This window comes from Curcuma longa, chromosome 21, assembly GCF_044706935.1.
Source record: "Curcuma longa cultivar G26 ecotype Majalengka, Jawa Barat chromosome 21, ITB_CL_G26_1.1, whole genome shotgun sequence".
Classification (NCBI taxonomy): Eukaryota; Viridiplantae; Streptophyta; class Magnoliopsida; order Zingiberales; family Zingiberaceae; genus Curcuma; species Curcuma longa.
The window spans coordinates 3,810,360-3,828,034 of NC_133881.1; the positions used below are offsets into that span (position 1 = coordinate 3,810,360).

General features: G+C 37.4%; 3 protein-coding genes across 4 annotated transcripts; 2 read left to right on the forward strand and 1 right to left on the reverse strand.

The window, feature by feature from the left end:
- Positions 1–285: 285 nt before the first annotated feature.
- On the forward strand, positions 286–5,342 carry LOC141815637 (NADP-dependent malic enzyme-like). The gene is made up of 20 exons (XM_074703587.1): positions 286–394; positions 881–1,062; positions 1,149–1,269; positions 1,355–1,429; positions 1,529–1,680; positions 1,761–1,866; positions 1,959–2,024; positions 2,173–2,268; positions 2,353–2,424; positions 2,531–2,614; positions 2,739–2,837; positions 3,397–3,444; positions 3,544–3,597; positions 3,706–3,804; positions 3,921–4,010; positions 4,112–4,189; positions 4,260–4,334; positions 4,434–4,524; positions 4,899–5,027; positions 5,112–5,342. The coding sequence occupies exons 1-20, from the start codon at positions 365–367 to the stop codon at positions 5,198–5,200; spliced, it is 1,836 nt and encodes a 611-aa protein (XP_074559688.1). The 5' UTR covers positions 286–364; the 3' UTR covers positions 5,201–5,342.
- A 2,114-nt stretch (positions 5,343–7,456) lies between these two features.
- On the forward strand, positions 7,457–8,326 carry LOC141814191 (uncharacterized). The gene has a single exon (XM_074702142.1). The coding sequence runs from the start codon at positions 7,457–7,459 to the stop codon at positions 8,324–8,326; it is 870 nt and encodes a 289-aa protein (XP_074558243.1).
- A 1,772-nt stretch (positions 8,327–10,098) lies between these two features.
- LOC141814270 (polyadenylate-binding protein-interacting protein 11-like) lies at positions 10,099–13,706 on the reverse strand. 2 transcript variants are annotated; one of them, XM_074702206.1, is made up of 10 exons: positions 13,154–13,706; positions 12,819–12,929; positions 12,649–12,693; positions 11,960–12,032; positions 11,766–11,878; positions 11,568–11,627; positions 11,404–11,451; positions 11,241–11,309; positions 10,691–10,752; positions 10,103–10,605 (listed from the first exon to the last, which is right to left on the reverse strand). In XM_074702206.1, exons 1-10 carry the CDS (start codon positions 13,502–13,504, stop codon positions 10,548–10,550), a joined length of 990 nt encoding a protein of 329 aa, XP_074558307.1. In that variant the 5' UTR covers positions 13,505–13,706; the 3' UTR covers positions 10,103–10,547. The 2 variants fall into 2 exon arrangements, with proteins under 2 accessions (XP_074558308.1, XP_074558307.1); XM_074702207.1 differs by lacking the exon at positions 11,241–11,309 and having other exon boundaries at positions 10,099–10,605; positions 11,409–11,451.
- Positions 13,707–17,675: the final 3,969 nt, after the last annotated feature.

Consider the following 17,675-nt stretch of genomic DNA (forward strand, 5'->3'; position numbering starts at 1 on the left):
TTACAACACACTACTCAAATTATTTGAAATGAATTACAGCTTTGCCATGATTTATTTATTTAAAGATTAAATTAGATTTGTTTAAATAATTTAATTTAAATTCAAAGATTAACTATACGAGTGTGATTACACTTATACCCTTGGTTCGCTATAACTAGACCGAACCGATTCAAACATTTTCCGGTTCGATTTGGTTGAATTGTGAACCACTGCCTTGTCATCCCGTTGAAGTAGCTTTTAACGTTGTGCGTGTCGTCTGCTACCTCCCTCCGCTTCCACCGAATTCGTTCGACTCGTCGATCCGCGACTCGCTCGCTTTCTCTTCAGCTTAATTTATTTGACTCCGACTCCTCGCTTCAGGGCCATGGTCTCCTTCTTCAGCACCGGTTTGTTGGTAATCAGACCTCCCTTGCTCTTGTGAATTGTGATCGTATCAGATCTCAACAAATGATTCTCCGTTTTTTAACTTTTTTTTTTCTCTTGTAATTGGATTCACACTTGTGCTCATTGCCGTGCGGCCTCATAGTTCTCCTTGATCGCCTTTTGACTCTGAAAAATTCTAAAAAGTAATGATTTTTGGCTTTACAATGTGGTCTTTACCTAGTACAAAATAGGTGTAAAAGGAGACACTGAGGAGGCGGTTGCATGGCATCAGTGGATCTTGGGATTGGTCTCCAAAATTTTTTAAAAAAAATGTTTTTTGGGTTTAAAGTTTTGTTCTTTACCTACTAGAAAGTAGGTATAAAAGGCGATGCCAGGAGGTGTTTGTTGCATTGCATCACTGGAGCTGGGATTACTAGTGTTGCAGTGATTATAAGAAGAGGTTCTTCAAAATATTCATTGCTATCAGCTTTACTACTATAGGTTGTGTCGATCGCAGAGGAGGGCAGTGGCAGCGGTTGGGAGAGGAGGGAGAAGAGGAGTAGCAGCGAGAGCAGGATTGGAGAAGATGGCGCAGGAATATTCAAACGCAACCGTTGGTGGCGGGGTCGAGGACATGTACGGCGAAGATCGCGCTACCGAGGAGCAGCTCGTCACTCCCTGGACCTTCTCCGTTGCAAGGTCCTATTCAATCACCTACCTATGTGCTGCATTTTGATACTTTGAACATGCTATCTAACTTTGACAGCATCATCGTTTGTTCTCAGTGGATATAGTCTACTAAGAGATCCGCGCCACAACAAAGAGCTTGCCTTCACAGAAACGGAGAGAGATGCTCACTACTTGCGTGGACTTTTGCCTCCGGTAGTTGTGACTCAAGAACTCCAGGTCAGTTTCACTGTCTCCTTGAAGCATTATTCTCGATCTGAAAAATTCATTTTGTTTCATGTTAAAACTCATTACCATTCCACAGGAGAGAAAGTTTTTGCAGACCCTTCGTCAATACACCGTTCCCTTACAGCGTTACATGGCGATGATGGATCTTCAGGCTAGTGCTTTGCTCCAAAACTTTTTATTCTGTCTAATGACATGAATTTTGATGCATCAATTCTTGTGCATCTTACACTAATGCTTTCCCAATCATCAGGAGCTAAATGAGAGGCTTTTTTACAAACTTCTGATTGACAATGTTGAGGAGTTGCTTCCGGTTGTGTACACACCAACAGTAGGTGAAGCTTGCCAGAAGTATGGGAGCATCTTTCGACATCCACAAGGTCTTTATATCAGCTTGAAAGAGAAGTATGTCCTTGCACGTTGCTCTGTTTCTAGTTATGATTTTTTTTCCCCTTTTTGTAATTGAGGATTGTCATCTTTGTCAGAGGTAAAATTCTTGAGGTGCTGAAGAACTGGCCTGAGAAGACTATTAAAGTTATTGTGGTTACAGATGGTGAACGTATTTTGGGACTAGGAGACCTTGGATGTCAGGTAAAAGTTTTATTTATGTAGGATTCTTCCTTATATTGATATCCATCTCTATTTTTTTAGTTTAGTAGACCTGATAACTGTGATTGGATTAGGGTATGGGAATTCCTGTGGGCAAACTTGCTCTTTATACAGCTTTGGGAGGACTTCGTCCGTCTGAAGTAAGCATTGTTTTGACAAATTATAGTTTCAGTTGTCTTGCTTCTAGTCTCGACTTTTGTTTGAATTTGAGGTTGTAGTGTCAAACGTTCCTGTCTTATCCGCTAGTATTTCTTGTCAGTATTTTGATAATTGGCACTCCATTTACAGTGTTTACCCATTACAATTGATGTGGGGACAAACAATGAAGAGTTACTAAACAATGAGTTCTACATTGGTTTAAGACAAAAGCGAGCTAGAGGCCAGGTTAGTTGTCATACATCCGGGAGATTGTTGCAACAGTTTTAAAGATCATTATTCTCAATGCTGTTAATATTTTTTATGTTTTAGGAATATCATGACCTTCTCCATGAGTTTATGTGTGCTGTTAAGCAACAATATGGTGAGAAAGTCCTAATCCAGGTACATGAATCTATCAAAGTCCAGTAGTGACCAAATTAGCGCAAACGATTTCATGCATTTTTATTTTTGTTTTTGTATCATTGTTGCATTTTTTTACTGTTTACAGTTTGAAGACTTTGCCAACCATAATGCATTTGATTTGCTAGCAACATATAGCAAGACCCATCTCGTCTTTAATGATGACATCCAGGTTAAAGAATTTATACCTTCCCACTGCAGCTTATGCATAAAATTGTTGTTCTTCCTGCCGTCAACTTTTTGTGTATTGTTTTTCTGCTAACTAATTGGTAGTTAATTATTTGCAATGCCAACAGGGAACAGCTTCTGTGGTTCTTGCTGGACTCGTTGCATCATTAAAATTGGTTGGAGAGACCTTAGCAGACCATACCTATTTGTTTCTTGGGGCTGGAGAGGTAATTATCTACCACTTTTCTAGATTTACTTTAATGATCATCAAGCTGTGTTTGCCCTAATTACCTAGGGTTAGCTACAATTACCTTAATCCTTCCCTTGAGTTCTATGCATAACCAATAACAACGAATTTGTGAGGAACAAGCGCCAATGTTTTCATTGTCAGAAACAAAAGAAGACATTAGCACCGAGGTTTCTTAGTGATTGATAAAATTATGATATGTGCTTCCATTGACCACTCAATGAGCAGATACAAACAGCCTTCTTGCAGGAAGAAAAGTATCATACTGAATCTGTAACTAGTTGGTCTCTAGATGAATGGTAGCTAAAATGTTCGTGGATTATGAGAAGCGCTGCCGTCATTGATTAAGCAAAGTGTGAGTTTAAAATGATTTAAGATAATTTTGCCATAATAAATACAAACCCAAATATGAACTTAATCTCATTTTTTCAGATTGAAGGCCTACTCTAGTGTGCCTATGATAGCAATTTGGTCTTTATCATGTTTCCTCATGTTTTGTGCCACTTCCCAATGTTAAGGTTTTTTTTCTTTTTTGATAGGCCGGTACTGGTATTGCAGAGCTCATTGCTCTCGAGATTTCTAGACAGGTATTATGATTAAAACTCACATAACTGTATCGCTTTCTTTTGCCATGGACCTATATTTTTTTTTCTCATTACACTGTTGTTTTTTGAGTTATTATTCAGAACGGTACACCGATTGAAGAGAATCGTCGAAAGATTTGGCTTGTTGACTCAAAGGTAGCATAGAAAATTACAATATTATCTTTTGTCTAACAATTCTTAGTGACTTTCTTGATCTTCTTCAGTTATGCTTTGATGCCTACTATCTATTATCTTAATATGCAGGGACTGATTGTTAACTCCAGGATTGAATCTCTACAACATTTCAAGAAACCATGGGCCCATGAACACGAACCAATTAGCAACCTTCTTGATGCTGTTAAGGTATGAAATCACTTGAAAATGAGGTGAGATCAGTGAACTTACTCCAAAATGAGGTGACACCGACACATTGTTACACCTTTTCTCCCGAAAATGAGTGATATCATTGATTCTCGCAGGCTATCAAACCAACTGTGCTTATAGGAACCTCCGGAGTAGGAAAGACTTTCACACAAGAAGTAGTTGAGGCCATGGCTTCATTTAATGAGGTATGGCATATTCTCCACAATGCCATTTTTTTGGGTCCATCATTCTACATGTTTGATTCAATTATGGAAATAATAGTCAAGTTGCAATTCACAAATTTCAGAAACCTCTTATTCTTGCTCTGTCAAATCCGACCTCGCAATCAGAATGTACTGCCGAGGAAGCATACACTTGGAGTAAGGTGAGAAGTGTTTTTTATGTCTATTCTAGGTATAAAAAATCGACATCTCAAAATTATCTTTGGTCCATAGGGCCGTGCAATTTTTGCCAGTGGAAGCCCATTCGATCCAGTTGAATATGAGGGGAAAACTTTCATATCTGGCCAGGTCTGAATTTGTTCCTCCCATAACATTTAGACAATTAAACTAATTGGCCATCAGCTTCAAGAAGCTTGCTGAATAACGTGTGCGTGTGTACCCTTCCAGGCAAACAATGCTTACATATTTCCAGGTTTCGGCCTTGGTTTGATCATTTCAGGAGCAATCCGCGTGCGTGACGAAATGCTTCTTGCGGCATGTAAGTAGAAATCCATGCATACAACTATCCTTTCTAAGGATCCAATGTTGGTAACATTTTTTGGTTTAGATGAGAATTTCAATCTAACTATTCTTCCTGAGTACCGGCTAGAAATATTTTAGTTCTCTGGTTGCAAAAATTTGATACTGCTAGAGCCGCTAATGATGTAAAGATAGTTGATACCAACATAGCTTCATAATAATTTTTAGAAGACGTTAATATGAAAAGTCAACTACTTTGTTAAATGTGGTTTAAGACTTAAGAGTTAGTTTATAATCCTCGGCTTTAGATAAAGTTTGATCATTTAGCTCCAAAGAAACGTTTGTTTTTTCTCTAGTTCACAAAATTCAACTTCATTTTGAAATATTTCACAGCGGAAGCTCTTGCCCAACAAGTGACACAAGAGAACTTCGATAAAGGATTGATCTATCCACCCTTCAAGAACATCCGAAAGATATCAGCACAAATTGCTGCTAATGTGGCTGCAAAAGTATACGAACTTGGTGTGTTCTTTTCTCTAAATGGATACTATGCTTCATGTCAAAACAAGATTTCCTTACTATCATCCTATTATGTGTTCTTTTCAGGTTTGGCTTCTCGCCTTCCTCGCCCCAAAAACCTGTTGGAACACGCAGAGAGCTGCATGTACATGCCAACATATCGCAGCTACCGGTAAATTCATTAGCATTTTCGGCAAAGGTACGGATGCTGGATTTGATTCCAAGTTCTCACACAATAACACTGAGGTTCAATTGCTTAATTTATCAGCTGAGTTAGCTGCCATTGTTCAGTTAATACAGAAAGTTTTCAGTTTCCTAGCAGTGAAATGTTTTGTTAGTCCTCTCTGAGGGTACAACTTGATCCTTTATAACAGGTTTGTTTCGCAAATGCCATGGTCACATTGCGGTCGATAAACAATACATTTATACGAAACAAGCAATAATCATTTTCTATGTTCATAGTTCTACACCAATACAACACATGCTTGTTCATTAATAACATCATTATAGAGAACATCAACAGATTGTTCATTAGTACTAAAGCTATGGTTGCTAAAGATCACTTATTTGAGCACAATTAGTGACCTTAAACTAGAACATAATAAAAGCTAATCCTCATGATCATCAACTCCTCTTAATCCCTGTACAAGCAGCTTGTTCAGTTGGTCCCTCTTTTCCACCTCCTTCCTCATCTCCTCCCCTGTCTTAATCACTTTCTTGCCCTACCAAAATTATTCCACTCAAAACTTATCTTAACCTGGAATTAAATTAACATAATTATTAGTAATTTTACACTAAATTTAACCTGAGTGAAGATGCTTGATGCTTCCTTTGCTTGCTTGGTTTGGATTATTTCCACTGCAGCTTCCTGAAAAATAAAAATAACAATAAAATTACAGATTTTTCACTAAAAAAAATTATCTAGATGGAGAAAATATTTATTTGTGAAATTAAATAGATTTAAGAGTTTATATAAATATGAATATAAATATACCCGGGCATTGGTTAAGGCTCCTTCATGGAGTGTCTTAGGCTCCATCTCAATGGGGCAGCCAAATACTCTATCCATCTAATTTTCTTGTAGGGTTTTGCATGAATTAATCTAAATAAATATGTCTATATATAAAGGAGAAATAATCACGGGCAAAAAAGATAAACAAAACACGAGAATGGGGATGCTTGTTTGGTGGCTCTATTGCAAACTTTATGGTGAGAGCATTAATTAATATGTTTATATTTAATTTGTTGAATGGGCAAAAATAAAAATTAATGAGCTTCTTAAATTATACAAATCACCCAAAGGATATTTTTAAAGAATCAATTAAATATTTTATATCTAAAATATTCTTTATTTTGGTGGTGTTATAGAAAACTTACCAGGTAGTTGCTATAATATAAAAAAATAATTATTTCATTTCAATCAAAATTAAATATTTAAAATTATTTAAACTTTATTAAAATCATTTTAAATTGATCAAAATTATTTTAAAACAGTCATATAAATTATTAAGTATCTACTAAATAGTTATAGGTAAATCCTAAACTTTAAATCTTGAACCATAAATTCTAAACGTTGAATATTATTATATCAAAATATTTTTTATCAATTTAATCAAAATTATTTAAATTGATTAAAATTATTTTAAAATAATTATAGAAGTAAACAGATGTTACACAATTGTACAAGTTACTAAGAAACTCCCACAATATTAACGGTTATACATTATAGTAACTATAACTATTATGTAAAAGGTGGAATCTGCTACCCTAGCGGCCCCACGATCAACTGTGAAGAGGTAAATTGAGAAGCTGTAGTTGATCACGACGAAGGAGGGTATTGTCTCGGCTTTGCCAAGATTCGAATTCTTGTCCTTTTCTGCAACTCTGCTTCATCATAACCAACTCAGTTATGCTCCGAGAGCTAATAATTGTAACTATTCCATATTATAGCAGCAGCTATGATTAATTACTACAACTCGTAGTAGTTAATTAAGTTGCTACAAAGTAAGGATATTCTCGAAAAATGATGTCCTTTTATTTTTTTTAAATGTCCTTTTGATAATTTGTAAAATTTAGAGTGGCTGTTTAATTTTTGCCCTTGTGGAATGGATTAAAAATACATACCATTATATTTATTTGTCATATTAATTAATATATTATACAGAGTAAAGGAGTTGCAAATGAACTTAATCCACTGATTAATTGATTAATTAAAATAATTCATTTTAATTGAGCCATTAAATTAGTAGACCATAATGCCAGCTGGCACGGATTTCCGACCGTTGGTCCAATTCAAATCATATTTTGGCCGTTGTAACCATCGGCCGCCTTCGCAATCTAAATTAGGCTATTTAGCAGCTACCCCCCTCGCTTTCTTATTATTATTATATTACTCCATCTCTTCTTCCTCCTCCCTCTCTGAGCTCGAAGCCATGGTCTCCAAATTCTCAACCAGGCCCTCCTCCCGCCGCAGCCGGAGCCCCACCCGGCACCACTCCTCCGGAGGCAAGAGGAGTACCCCTCTGTCCTCCCCTTCGCCGGTCAAGGCCGCCATCACGCGCTCCGTCCGCTCCTGCCGCCGCCGCCTCGCCAAGCTCTTCTCCCGTCTCGCAGTCCTCGGTTGCGCCTCTCCCAGCCCCCACAAGCGAGGATTCCGCCGCCTTAGCTCCACCCCCACCAAACCCCTCCTCCTCCCCTCTACTCCGACAGTCACGGCGGCGGCGGCGAGGCTTCCGCCCCCCTCTTTCCCCGAGAAAAAAACCGTCTTTTTGGACCTCGACGAGACCCTGGTTCACTCCCGCACCGACTCCCCGCTCGATCGCTACGACTTCGCCGTCCACCCCTCGATCGACGGCCGCGTCGTGCCCTTCTACGTCCTCAAGAGGCCGGGAGCCGACGAGCTGCTCCGCGCCGCCGCCGCGGTGTTCGAGGTAGTGGTGTTCACCGCCGGGCTGAGGGAGTACGCCTCCCTCGTGCTCGACCGCCTCGACCCTGCCGGCGAACTCATCGCTCACCGCCTCTACCGCGACTCGTGCAGGGAGATGGAGGGGAGGCTAGTGAAGGACCTCGCCGGGGTCGGGCGGGCCCTCGACCGGGCAGTGCTGGTCGACGACAACCCAAACGCCTACGTCCTGCAGCCGGATAACGCGCTCCGGGTGACGCCCTTCTCCGACGACCTCGGCGACCGTGAGCTCTCCAAGGTGATGAAGTTCTTCGAGGTAGCGGCCCTCTTCGAGGACATGCGCGACGCCGTGGCTTACTACCGGTCGGAGTTCGGAGGTCACAAACCGCAACCAGTGTGATTGATTCGGGACCCTCCTCCTCCACGATCGCCAGTTGCAGAAAGCTAAATCGATTGATCAAGTGAACAACCTTCAGGATCTTCCTGAACGCTCTGTTCATCCTGTAATCAAAATTAATTTTTTGATGCATTTCTCATTTTGTTAGAAAAAAAAATCGTCTTTTGATGCATTTTTATGTTGTTGGACAGGAAAAAATATCGTAGTTTTCAGATAAAAGACGCGCCTTTTGATTTCCAAAGGACGCGACTTTCTTTCGTCCCTCCTCTGTTTCGTTATTGTGAACTGTCGCCCCCTTCTTCTTCTTCTTCTTCTTCTTCTTCTTCTTCTTCTTAGTCCGTTCAATTGCTCTGTTTTCCGACGACTTCCTTCTTCTCCATGAAGTTCTCATCCGACTTGCCCACCGCGGGAACTCCTCGCCGCAAGAAGCATCGCCGCCGTGCCCTTCCCGCCTCATCTTCCACCTCCCGTGACCCCCGAGAAGACTCCTCCTCCCTTCGTTACTCCGCACCATCTGACTCTGCTTCCGACGAGGACGAACGCGAAAACGGCGCCGCCTCCCGCTCCCAACTCGACTCCTACTCCCTCTCTGGCTCCTCCTGTCCCCAACCTTCCTCCGCCTACGTCAACGTGGCTCCGCTGCCCGTCTTCCGCGGCGAGGCCTCGGAGTGCCCCGTCGCCCACCTCGCGCGATTCGACCGCGTCTGCCGCGCCAACAACGCCACCGACGTCGGCACCCTCGTTCGCATCTTCCCCGTCACCCTCGACGGCGACGCCGCCCTGTGGTACGACCTCGCGGTGGAGCCCTGCCGGCCGCCTCTGCAATGGCCGGAAATCCGCGCCGCATTCCTCCGGATATTCACTCGGCCGGACTTCGCCGACCGGGCGCGCGCCGAGCTCATGGGTCTGGAGCAGAGGGACGGAGAGGGCGTCAACGCCTACCACCTCCGCCTGCAGTGGATCCTCCGCAAGTGGCCCGACCACGGCTTCCCCGACGCGCTTCTCAAGGGCATTTTCGTCGACGGGTTGAAGGAGGACTACCAAGATTGGATTTTGCCGCAGCGCCCGGCGACGTTGGCGGACGCGGTGAAGTTGGCGCTGAGCTGGGAGCAGGCCCGGAGAGTGCGGGAGGCGAGGAAGGGGAACGACGGCGCCAGCGGCGGCGCTGGGTCGGTAAAGTGCGGATTTTGCGACGGTGGACACGAGGAGAGAGACTGCGAAGTGCGGAGGAAGATGAGAGATTTATGGTTGAGGAACAAAGAGACGGCGGCGGCGATGTCGCCGGCGATGAGCATAGTGAGAAGGGAAGGAGGAAGCGAGGAAGCACTTGCGAGGACAGGGAGCATGAAAAGAGCAGGGCAATGCCAGTGCTGGAAGCATCAATGCTGGAAGAAGCTCGAGAGGAGTAACAGTACCATCGCACCTGCAACTGATACAAACGCAAATGCTGAATGAGATCAATAATCTTTTGAAAGAACAGAAAATGTTAGTTTATCTTTCATTGAAAGGAAATAATACCAGTGTTTATGTCATGATTCTATGTTTTAGTTGTGCACAGATGTAATTTACCAGTGTGTTACAATTTTGAGCCGAAAAACTAACATGTTCATCCTTCTTCACCGCGAAAATTCAGTAAAGATCATTTGCTTCGAGAAGGCACACGCAACAACGCTCGGTCGCGATCAGAGTGATGACCATCATCGCTCGCAAACACCTCTCTTTTGATCTCCCCAACCCTAAATTCAGCTTGTGATGAGATTTCTACTTATCCCCTCCCCACCACCCGATTCCATGAAATAAATGGATCCTAAAAGAAACAAACAACTTTCATCTTCACCAAACCTGCCGGGCACCCTCTGTGAAGTTTCCATGAAACAATTGGATTCTAAAAGAGACAAGCAACGTTCATAATCCATCGGCTGGTGCTAGAAATTGATTTCGAGACCACATTGGTGGTGGAAGTAATCTAACAGCATAAGTATCTCGCTAGATTCGGCTAAAATTTCTGCGCCTATCAGAGAAATAAGATCGGCTACTGAGAGGTTCATCGACCCTCCCCCGATCCAAATAAACAAAAAAATGAAAGCGTAGCGGTTGCAAAGCAACAGCAATACGATGTAATCCAAGCATCCGAGCTTCTCAAGGTTTGCTCGTGTACTTTGAGTAGAACAAAGAGATGGGAAAAGGACCAGTGTTGTGTTTCTCAGAAATTATGGATGGTGTATCAGTTTGAAGCCGCTTGCACGGTGTTCGGCCTTACTGGTGTCTTCGAAGGACTCACCCTGCACGCGCGCACACACACACAAAAGAGTTAGGTTTCTCCTATGAAGTTTAGATGTGTTTGTTTTGAGATAGGGATGATCTTGCCTGATGGGAAGATCTCCTAAAATCCTGCCGCTGCAGCTCAGAGCAACAATGGCACTTTCCGCCTGCAATTCACAAAAATTCCTCAGCTTTGTTGTGGATTCGACTTTGTGCAGGAAGAAATATTGAATCATGTAGAAACATGGAATATTATGGTTTCTACTTGAGATCGAAAGGGCCCCCTCTGAGGTTTCATCAAGTATCAAGTCGCAGTTAAGAGGAGGCAGTGAATTTTGATACATTCTATCTGTGGGTGAGAAAAAATATATATATACAAATAGAAAAAGTAGACTTGATCTTATCATGAAGATTAAACCAATGAATCCATAGGTCGAGAAATGTCTGAAACTAGAAACAAAGGTCGATCTTGTTTCGGTTATCATTCCTGAACAAAACTCAGCTAAGGTGCTAAGGATAGAATATAGACTATTTTGTGGTCGAAAAATAAATTCTGGATATCTAATCAATCAATTACTGGTGAAAGTTAGCTAAGTTGTGCTATCATCCAACTATTACACAGATTGAAAAAAAAAAAAAAGTTGATGACAATTACCCAAACAAACTCTACGAATGCAATACATGTTGAGTGTGCACTATCACCAAGAAATCTCAATCGAGAAACCTGCACTTAACAAAATTCACGCAGTAAGATACTATTAAACACACCATTTTGCCCAATTTACTCATAAATTGATTATTTAGGGAGTAGAATGTACCTCACCACAGAGTTGTTCAAAGAAACTTCTGACATCTGTTTCAGTAACCTGCAAAAGGATAAGAAATTGAAGGCTTTAAGTTGATTGACATGATTATTAATGATCCATTAATAAGAATAATATTTGCATTCAATTTGTTTTCCCATATCAAAAAATCTGTCTACCTTCTTATCAATGTTTGTACAATAGACTGTCCTCACAACCATTTCCTTTTCATCCTCAGACTGCGAAAACCCCTTATAGTTAGAACTACCAGAATAAAATAAAATAAAGTGAAGGAGCATAGATTTAGTTTTATTTCTTTGTAGAGATATTCCGAGCAAGCTTTTTAAGTAGACAATAGAAGTGTAGTTTATGCTTACTCTTGGAAGAAATTTCTGATTCACTGGCAGAATTGCAGTCTTTGAAGGTAAGACTCTGACAGGGTAGTAACCTAGCACAGTTCCCCCGAGGTTCAGTGCTGCTCTTGCACCATCTATGAGAGAAAAATGGAACTTGAGAGCATTAGATGTCTAACACATGAATACCCAAGAAGGCAATGAATAATAGAACTTACCCTCATTATAGAACTCTATAAATGCAAATCGAAGAATTGAATTAGTATCACCACAAATTCTGCAATCAACTACCTTTGATGGAGAAAAATGTATATATCATTAGAAAAGAAATTGACAAAAATAAAATTATTATGTGCTTCCACATGGCATGAAAAGAGATTGAGGTGAATCATCCATTAAATGAGAAACTAACATAAAGCAAAAAAGAAAGCCTTTTAGTTAATGCATTGTTAGCTGAAGTACTTGCGAAGTCATCATGTTCTATGATACAAAAAAGAATTAGAGGAGAATACTAATAAAAGATGATTAACTGAGAATAATTGTTTTGACATTGATAAGATCCAAATGTAATTTTAGTCAACTGAGGAACCAAGTTAAAAGAGCAAAACTTTAATTTTCACAAACCTCGATGGATTTGAACGGATGTTTAACAATACCATGATAATACTAGTTAATCTAAAGGAGAAATGATTTGACAAAAACTTGCATAAGAAGGGGACAACAGAAGCAAGCTTATCACAAGTTAAGACCATTCTATTATGCTAAGCAGCCATAACATACTTAGATAATGAAATATGACCCAGGATCCATCAAAATTATTAATACCCCAAATAGTGTTACGTCATCAATAAAAAACTTCTAATATCATTTCAATAACTTTCTAAACATTGAAGATCAAATAACTTACTGGTCCAAAAGTAGAAAATATTTCAGCAAGCTTCTCTTCAGTCACCTGATACATATCCATAGATAATCTTATTAGCATGGCCAACACAGATAAAGTATCACACTATTAATTGTAGAAGAATTGCAATGTAACAGTAAATTGGACGATCAAACCAACAATATTTTACTCACAAGGTGATCAATGTCAGATACATATATTGTTCGCTTAATGCTATCCTCCCTTTTAGCCCCTCGAAGCCTATTGTTCAGTCTCTTTTTGCCCTGGCCAGAGCCATTTCTCCTCTGCAAAATAAAGATAGAAATCAAATTCACATACAAAAGGTAGTCTTAATATTATTTTTTTTCACACAAAGATGATGCAAGGATCACATTTATACTCCAAATCCAAGTTATCTTTTCAACTAGAACAAGATCAAAGGCCTATATCCACTGTAGCAAAAAATTATGAGAAACGCAATAATTAAGGTAATGTAATTTAGCCAAGAAGAAAGAACCAAAGAAATTACTCTACGATTAGGTTGATTATTCGATGATCCATCGCTGCTGGAATCCTTCCTACTACCAGTATTACTAAGCGGTCCATAATTGTAATAGTAATCGCTGGACGCCACGAAAACGGGGGCATCGGCGGAGAGCTGGCTGTCAGATTTCCGGCGGCCATCGCCGGGGGCGGAAGCATGAGACGAAGGGACGAACTCCTTGGCGAAGGGGTTTAATTTGGAGAGCAAATCAACCAGCCTCTTCACGTCCCTCTTGTAATCCCTATCCGTTTCCTCCGCCAACGCCGCTGGTCGCGGCGACTTGCGATGGAGCAATTGTTCGTCGGACCCGATCGCCTTCTCGGCCACGGCCGCCATTCGGTTACTCTCAAAGAAACAAAAAGATGATCCCAAAAGAGCACAATAGCACCTCGATAACCGATCGAAGGAAACAAATTTCGATTCGTAGAGAAATTTCGATCCGGAGAGCGGGCGAAACGAAGAGACAGCGCAGAAAATATCAGCAAAAGGCGATCTCGATCGCCATTGATATGGACTTCGACTGCGCCCTCGCTAGAACTTTGTGATGTGCCAAAGAAGAAGCATTAAAGTGGCCTTGTGGTGGTTTATAAATAGGATGTGAATTTCCAAAATATTCACTTTGCCCCCTCGCCTCCATAAAATTTGCTACCTTTTTATATTTCACCCCCTCTTCTATAATTTAATAAATTGTAATGTTTAACCCCCAAGCTTTGTAAAATCATACCATTTCGCCCCTTCGCCTTAATATCATTGAAGTCACTGATGATAAAAAAAAATGATAATCCTAGTTAGTCGTATTGACTCAATCCCTAGGGGGTGATCGATTCCGTCCCACAGAAGTTTCCTACCAACTACTAAAGTAAATCGGGAAGCGCATGCAACGGCCAACCCAGATGTCCAACATCCTTTGATTGCGATTCTCATTTAGAGGAAGAAGTCACCGATGATAAAGTCGCACCTAAGATGAATAAAATATTAATTAATTAATCAATTGAGAAATCAGAAGTTGGATTTGATTAATTTAGAACTTTATTTTTTAAAAAAATATGATCTATTAATTCAATTAGCTTTAAATTTAAGATTTAAAGTATCAATTAAATTCATCCATCTTCATTGTGATTAACTGCAGCTCTCAATTAATATGATGTAATTTTGCACAAGATTAAGAGTAAATAATAAATTATAAAATTCTAGGTATTTTTTTTCTAAATGAGAATAGGTAAAAGGCATAAATACTTCAAAAAAAAAACTAATTGAATAGTATATTTATCATTAACAAATTTAATAATACATATATATTATTTTAAACTTAATTATAAATCATTCACTAATATCATTAATTAAGATTGCAAACTAAGAACATTCTTATGTTTACTATTTTCCCCATTTTACATTTTTATTTATTTATTTTCCACATTTAAATGTCAATATTAAAGAAAGAAAAATTTGAAAGGGCGCGTCTGAAAGATAAGGTCAATAAAAATATATTTTTTAATTATTTTAAGAAATAAAGAAATTCTAATGGCATTTATGGAATCTTTTAATATGCAAAATAATAATATATATCATTGGAAGTTAATTAACTCTTTTACAAAATAGTAATAAAAAATTTACTCCAAAGTTTAAAACGCACATAAATAAATACATTTTGAATTTAACCATCTATTGATATTCGATTATTTTTTAAATTACATTTTTGTCCCTTAGAATCATTTCAAATGTGAAAAATAAAATAAAATGTAAAATGAAGAAGAACTACAAAAAATGGGTTTTTAACCAAAACTAGGCAATTACGAGAGGAATTTTATTTTTATTGTTTTATTCAAATAAATTTTAAAATTATTCTTTTGAGAAGATAAAATATATATGTTGAGTAACATTTTTATTCAATTTAATTAGAATCCATGAATTGACTAGAAAGAGGAGGAAGAATGCCTTGTAAGTTTTGGCATTGTTGTTTGGTATCGAGTTCTTTTCATCATTTACGTAGCTTTACTTTATATTTTATAAAATTTTTATGATTTAAATTTATGATCTCAAAATTAGATGATAATAATTTTATCGTTGCGCTAATGTTTCTCTCATCATTACAACTTAAGGAATTTGATAAATTATTTTTTTTATAAAATCGCATATCACTTGATTAGCTTTAGAGTGATATTTCATGATAAAATGGGTGCCAACTGATATTTTACCTAGTTACTAAATTTTCACTTTACCTTTCAAATTTATACAAATTATTCTTTGTAAACTCTTTGCAAAAATGTACCATTTGGCTTCTATAAGTCTTTAATGAAAAACGGGAGTGTAAAATCTAATGTCACCTCTTTTTCTTTTTCAAAATGCTCCTAGAAGCTCCCGAAATTACGGTGCAATATTAAAACGCTTTTACAATTAATCATATATTCATGAATCGATTCTTAACTACAAATGCCCATAGAGATTTAAAATCACTTAAATATTTTATCGTAAAGTTTCAAATCTATGTCTAGTGCTCTAATTTATATTTTTTAGAAAACGTTCATTTTAATTTTTAATTATTGTAGATTTTTTTATTATATACTTTATTTTTAAAAACTTAATCAATTCTTCATTTTCTATATCAATCTCTCAAAAATAAGTGCTTTCGTAGTCGTCGATAATTAATCTCGATAATCTCGTATCCGTCTCCTCTTTTATCGATATTCCACCCTCTTTTCCTCACTAGCTCATAATAACTTTACTTAAATAAAAAAATTAATTAATAATTTTACATCTTAAAAATAATCAAAAAATTAAATTTTATATAAAATTTATTTTTTAACAAAAATTAAAACTATATTTAATTTTTTAAAGTCTATTTTTTTATATCTAAGACCTCAAATTTAATTGATTCTTGTTTTACCCCTTCGATATGTGAAAAAGAAGACCAACTACGAAGAGGGGCTAAGTAAAAACATTCCATGCAAAATGACGCTAATAATTAACTTAAGGGCCAAAATGATATAATTAAAAGAAATAGAGAGTGAAATGCAATTTATCAAAAATCTGAGGAGGGAACTCAAAAGCTTGGCAGAAACTCTCACAATTAAATTAATTATACCAAAGTGTGGTGTCTAATTAATCTTTGTTAAAATAAATAAATAAATAGAACTATCATTATTGAAATAAAATAAAAATTTAGTAGTAGATTGCACAAATTAAAGAAATGCAAATATATTTATATATATATTTATTTTTAAAAAAATCAAAGATTTTAGGATTAGTTAATCCATCCTTTTCCATACAACAATAGCAATAGGCTTTGATGTCGACACCCACGTTATGGATGTAGTTGATCACACTTGCATCTAACGCTAGCTTGTATATTTTCGGCATTATCACATGCCTTCCTTTGGCAAATGCCGGAATGCATCAACTAATCTTTTTCGATACCGTAATAGAGTATGCATTTGGAAGTGGGTACCTTTGATATCAACGCGAGTGGTGCTTGAACATAACGATTGCATGATAATCGCAAAAGTATTGGCAATCGAATGGCCAAAGCTATTACTCAAAGTCTCTAACACATTTGGTATCTTTGTCCTTCATTATATTTATATCTCTAAGATCAAGATTGATTAGATTTAATTGAGTTTTGATTTTAATTAATATATTTGATGGTTGAGAGATATAATAAGTAAGTCAAAGTTGATCAGATACTTGATAATAAAAAAATTAAATGAAAGAAAATTAATTGAATATTTGATAAGTTGAAGTTCAATAGAAAGTTGAAAAAAATCTTTTAAATAAGTCAAATTTAATTAGATATTTCACAATTAAAAGCTTAACTAAAAGTTGGCAGAGGCGAAAATGAGTCAAGATTCTACATTTGATGATTAAAAGTGTAATAAAAATTTGACAAGAGAAAAATTTAAAAAAAAAATCTAAATGAATACTCAACACTTGAATCTTAAAGGTGTTTAAATTTGATATTGAATAATATATATATATATATATATATATATATATATATATATATATATATTTAAATCAATAAATTGTTATAAGTGTGTACATTATATAAATTTAATATTGATTGCCATCAGAATTTAAATTCTAAATATTGGTTAATTATTAGTTTTGAATTTATTTAGAAAACATTTAAATATATATGAAAATTATATTTTAAATTAATTATCAGTAATTACAAGATTACAGGTCCTAGGAGATTTAGAAATTTTCATCAGACAAGTAATTAATAAATAATGGATATAACAAAAAAACAACTATTTAATGCATTAAGACCTTATCTCACAATAATAAAATTTCATAATAAAAAACAACTAATAAAAAAAATTAGAATAATAAACAAAATCAAACTAATTAGAAACATCAGGCAGGCAGAAACTCTCTACTTTGGATTTTCATCCTCACCTCAATCACTAAGAAGGTGAAAGGCCAAAAGTAAAGTTTAAAAGGTCAAAAACAAATTAATTTTTTTTATTTCAATCATGAAAAGGTTTTCATTTTAATCTTTTTCTCATAG

Excerpts from the sequence above, each read along its gene's own strand:
- LOC141815637 (XM_074703587.1), top strand. The coding sequence starts at position 365 with ATGGTCTCCTTCTTCAGCACCGGTTTGTTG. Across the intron at positions 3,805-3,920 it reads ACCTTCTTGATGCTGTTAAG|GCTATCAAACCAACTGTGCT; the intron begins GTATGAAATCAC and ends TGATTCTCGCAG. Across the intron at positions 4,335-4,433 it reads AAACTTTCATATCTGGCCAG|GCAAACAATGCTTACATATT; the intron begins GTCTGAATTTGT and ends GTACCCTTCCAG.
- LOC141814191 (XM_074702142.1), top strand. The coding sequence starts at position 7,457 with ATGGTCTCCAAATTCTCAACCAGGCCCTCCTCCCGCCGCAGCCGGAGC.
- LOC141814270 (XM_074702206.1), bottom strand. The coding sequence starts at position 13,504 with ATGGCGGCCGTGGCCGAGAAGGCGATCGGGTCCGACGAACAATTGCTC. Across the intron at positions 11,879-11,959 it reads TATAGAGTTCTATAATGAGG|ATGGTGCAAGAGCAGCACTG; the intron begins GTAAGTTCTATT and ends TTTCTCTCATAG. Across the intron at positions 11,452-11,567 it reads GTACAAACATTGATAAGAAG|GTTACTGAAACAGATGTCAG; the intron begins GTAGACAGATTT and ends ATCCTTTTGCAG.